The 4,540-nt window shown below is 37.9% G+C and overlaps 1 protein-coding gene across 1 annotated transcript; it reads right to left on the minus strand.

Moving 5' to 3' along the window:
* Positions 1-1,026: 1,026 nt before the first annotated feature.
* Positions 1,027-1,989, minus strand: LOC130497479 (DNA-directed RNA polymerase subunit beta'-like). Its single transcript, XM_056990292.1, has one exon. It carries the CDS (start codon positions 1,704-1,706, stop codon positions 1,092-1,094), a length of 615 nt encoding a protein of 204 aa, XP_056846272.1. The 5' UTR covers positions 1,707-1,989; the 3' UTR covers positions 1,027-1,091.
* Positions 1,990-4,540: the final 2,551 nt, after the last annotated feature.

The raw sequence follows: 4,540 nt of genomic DNA on the forward strand, positions 1-4,540 counted from the left end.
CTTTGTTGTTCAGCATCTTGGACAAGCCAGCCCTTAGAAGGTATCGTTAAAAGATCATCAATTCCTAATGAAATGGATGTAGCAGTTGCTTGCTGGAAACCCAGAGTCTTTACTTGATCTAGGATGTGTGATGTATATGCCATCCCGAAGTGATCTATTAATCGGCTAATAAGTCGTTTAATAGCAGTTCCATCTATCACTTTATTGTGAAATACCAGATTGGCCCGTTCCGCCATAAGTACCTCCATATTCTGCTGAATGGGATTCGACAATGAGTTTGAGTCAATGATTGCAAAACTTCCTTTTCTCGATCTTGATTTTTTAGGTCAGGAACTATGTCCGAGTTGACTCGGAGAGGTCCGAATTCACACGGGCGTCCTAAATTCTTTTTTCTGAATACCATATTATTAGGTATCATATGAACAAGCTTGAGAAAAACCTTGTATAGCTTCCTCGATTTCTCGATAAAAAGAAATATGACCAACTGTGGTTCGAATATATATACAAAAAGTTTGTTTTTTTACACTTCTTACTATCAGATAGTGTGCATAAATCTCATGATAGTTACCAAAAGATTCATAGTGAACTTCGATAGGAACCTCTTTTGAAGCAATAACGCGTTGATCTAATTGCCACCGAAGCCACAAAGGACTATCTAAATTGATTCTTTTCTGCCGATAAGCTCCAATTGCATCATAGGAATTGCAAAAAAAAGGTTCTTTCATATACTTATAGTTTGTTTCGTAAATTCTTCATTTTGATAGTTTTTTCGATTACATGGATTATATCTGTTTGCACAAATACCTCGACGAGTGCCGCTCGTTAATACATAGAGTCCAATCAGCATATCTTGAGTCAGTACAGAAATGGGATCTCCAATAGCTGGAGATAAGAGATTCATATGAGAAAACATAAGTAAACGAGCCTCTGCTTGAGCTTCTAAAGATAAAGGCACATGAACAGCCATTTGATCCCCATCAAAGTCTGCATTGAACCCTTACAAACTAATGGATGTAAACAAATAGTGCGTCCTTCCACTAAAATGGGTTGGAATGACTGTATGCCTAATCTATGTAGAGTAGGTGCTCTATTCAGTAATACGGGATGCCCCTGCATAACTTCTTGAAGGATTTCCCAAACAATGGGCTTTTTTCACGAATTTGACTCTTAGCAACTCCTATGTTCGAAGCCAGATGTTGTCTAATTAGACCACGAATTACAAATGTCTGGAAGAGCTCTATTGCTATTTCGCGAGGCAATCCACAGCGATGTAATGAAAGTGAGGGTCCAACGACAATCACCGAACGCCCCGAATAATCGACCCGTTTGCCAAGCAGAGTCTCGCGAAATCTTCCCTCTTTTCCTTCAATTACATCTGAAAATGACTTGTAAACCTTATTATGACCATCCCTCATGGGTTGTCCACGGATTCCATTATCAAGAAGTGTATCCACGGCTTCTTGTACCAATTTTTCCTGACACATTACTAATTTTCCTGGTGTAGATCTACTTGTTGTTAATAGATCAGTAAGAGTATTGTTCCGATAGATAACTCTTCTATAGAGTTCATTAATATCTGAACTCATCAGTTTACCCCCTTCTATCTGAATGATGGGTCTTAACTCGGGAGGCAGAACCGGTAAGAGACATAAAACCATCCATTCCGGTTCTATATTTGTTCGAATAAAATGCTTAGCTAATTCCATACGTCTAACTAAAAAATCTTTTCTTCTTACAATTTTTCGATCTTCCCATTCATTCCCCGTGGGACCTTCTTCTCCTAATTGTTTCCATTCTACCAACGAATTTTCTATAATAATTCGCAAATCTAAATCGGCTAATTGTTCTCGGATAGCACCCGCCCCAGTAGAAATTTCTCGATTTCGAAATATATCGAAACCTTGAGTAGTAAAAAAAAGTGGGATGCTGTATTTCCAGGATTGAATTTCATATTCAAATGAACCTTGTAATCGTAAGAAAGTAGTTTTTTCGTTATGGGCCTAGCAAAAGAAAAATTGGGATAGGGTCCACTATATGATCTCCCCCCCCTCAAAACCGGACATGAAAGTTTCCTCTCATCCGGCTCAAGTAGTTATATCAAATAAAGTTAAAGAAAGGGGTCTCACTTTCCAATTGTATTTTATAAAATCAAGTGAAAACCCAAAAAGAATCTACGCCTTACTCAAGTTCTCAGTGCAAACCAACCACCATTTCATTGATTCAATTAATTCTTCTTTGATTTCTATTTATATTCTTTAGTGAATTCAAAATTACGACAGAAAAAAATGTCAAATTCTTGAGTAGTCTACTTCCCTTCGAATGCCGGAATACTTTTTACCTTAAGTGAAAGAATGCCTTAGAATTCATACGGGATTTATTGTCTATGTATTGTTCCATTCGATCTTTTAGGTCCTGCGTTACCTCGATGGTTATGCCACAATATTCTTAAAGCTTATATGCGATGTATAGACTTCTCTAACCATGACATATTTTGTTTACTTCAATATAAAAAACCCAAATTTCTTTTCGTTTAGAAAGATAAGGGAATGCTTAATTCGACAAAAAAAAGGTCTTCTTTTCACGAGGTACGACTATCAATTTGAAGTTACTTTTTTTTTTTACTGAATCGACCATAAACCAATCGCCCTTGTTAATTTGGGAGTATTGAATACACCCACAAGTCTGGCTTCGTGTTACTCCTTTCAAGAGACATGTCAGATCGAGGGCATCCCAAATTGATTGAAGGGCTGAGAGTATATCTTAAAAATAAAAAATTTTGATCAAATCACACATCGCAGTATACTAGACCTTCTAATTCTTTAAGAGGTTTATCTAAAAGATTCGCAATATAACTAGAAGACGTTTCAAATACCATACTATGAGTTACAGGACATATCAGTTTTATGTATCCCTGATTATCTTCGTATCCGAGAATCAACAAATTCAACTCCACATTGTTCACAAATTTCGAGTCTTCTTTTTCATCTCCGATCACTCGATAATTTCCACAGGCGCAATTCCACTCTTTATAGGCCAAATCCTTTCACAAAATAATCCATCTTTTCGGTTTTATTGGTTTTGTAATGAAAAGTATAGGGTTTTGTCACCTCTCCAACTATCTCTCCATTAGGTATTTTTTTAGTTGCGACCCAAGCACTTATTTGCTGAGGAGGAACTAATCCAATCGGAGTTGTTGATGTTTTATACCCGATCGATCATATAAGAAATTTTGTGATTCATTCCGATTTAAACTTCCTTCCTATGAATCTGGAAATTCTTCTCAGATACAAGGAAATGATTCAGTTCCAGAGCCAAAGATCGTAGTTCTCGAACAAGTAATCGAAAAGATTCTGGAGCATCTTCTGGTTTAGGTATTGTTCCTCCAATGATAGTGGTACCAAGTACTTCTTTGCGAGCTCTAATATGATCAGATTTATAAGTAAGCATCTCTTGTAAAATATGAGCAACACCAAACCCTCTAGAGCCCAAACCTCCATTTCGCCTACCCGCTGACCCCCCTGCTTAGAACGGCCTCTAAGGGGTTGTTGTGTAACAAGTGGCATAATGTCACATAGAACGTCCGTGTATTTTATCATCACCTGATGAATTAATTTCAAGATATAGGGCTTTCCTATTATCACAGGGCTGTTCAAAAGGATCTCCCGTTCTTCCATCAAAAAATGCGGCTTTTTCCTGGATATCGGGTTCAAATACCATGGATTGGCTGTTTGCTTACTGGCTTCATATAATTCAGAAAATACGAGTTTTCTCGAAGCCTCTTGTTCATATCTCTCATCAAAGGGGCTATTCGATAATGTCTATCTAGCAAACTTCCTGCTAACCCAAGCGAGCATTCAAATATCTGTCCTACATTATTGCGTGAGGGTACTCTAATGGGTTGAGACCCTATCCACGGGTCTCCCGTCTTGCAAATAAGGCTATCCTGTCTAGGCAAAATTTTGAAATGATACCTTATTTCCATGTCTTCGGCTACTTTATCACCTACTTTTGATTTCACGTTTCTGTGGAAATATATACACGAATTATTTCGGGGTTATAACTTGACCCCCCCTTTTTCTGAACCCATCTCACATCAATAACTCGACCTTTCCACTATAGGCAATTTTAAACAAGTTTCTTTTGAAGTCGATACCTGAATGCCAAGTATGGCCCGTAATAATCTATCTTCCGGAGTGCATACGAGGATTCTTTCGCACCTGAGGCGTTAATTACCTACTAAAATATCGCCCGTTTCAACCCACGATCCTAGCATCACAATTCCATTTTTTGTCTAAATTTCGGAGTAAACGGCCCTCTAGATGCGGTATTTCCTTAGTGATCCTTTTCAGGGACCTTGGGTTGTCACATGCGTCTGAATTTCATATTTCCGTATGTGGAAAGAAGTATAAATATCACCATTACTAGACACTCACTAATGGAGTACTGCATCTTCAAAATTGTATCCTTCCCATTGGCATATAAGCCACTAATATATTTTTCCCAAAGCGAGTTTCCCACCAACTGTAGCAGCACCATCCGC

Source organism: Raphanus sativus, chromosome 7, assembly GCF_000801105.2.
Source record: "Raphanus sativus cultivar WK10039 chromosome 7, ASM80110v3, whole genome shotgun sequence".
NCBI classification, from domain to species: Eukaryota; Viridiplantae; Streptophyta; class Magnoliopsida; order Brassicales; family Brassicaceae; genus Raphanus; species Raphanus sativus.

Coding starts and splice junctions, on each gene's coding strand:
- LOC130497479 (XM_056990292.1), bottom strand. CDS start 1,706: ATGGAATTAGCTAAGCATTTTATTCGAACAAATATAGAACCGGAATGG.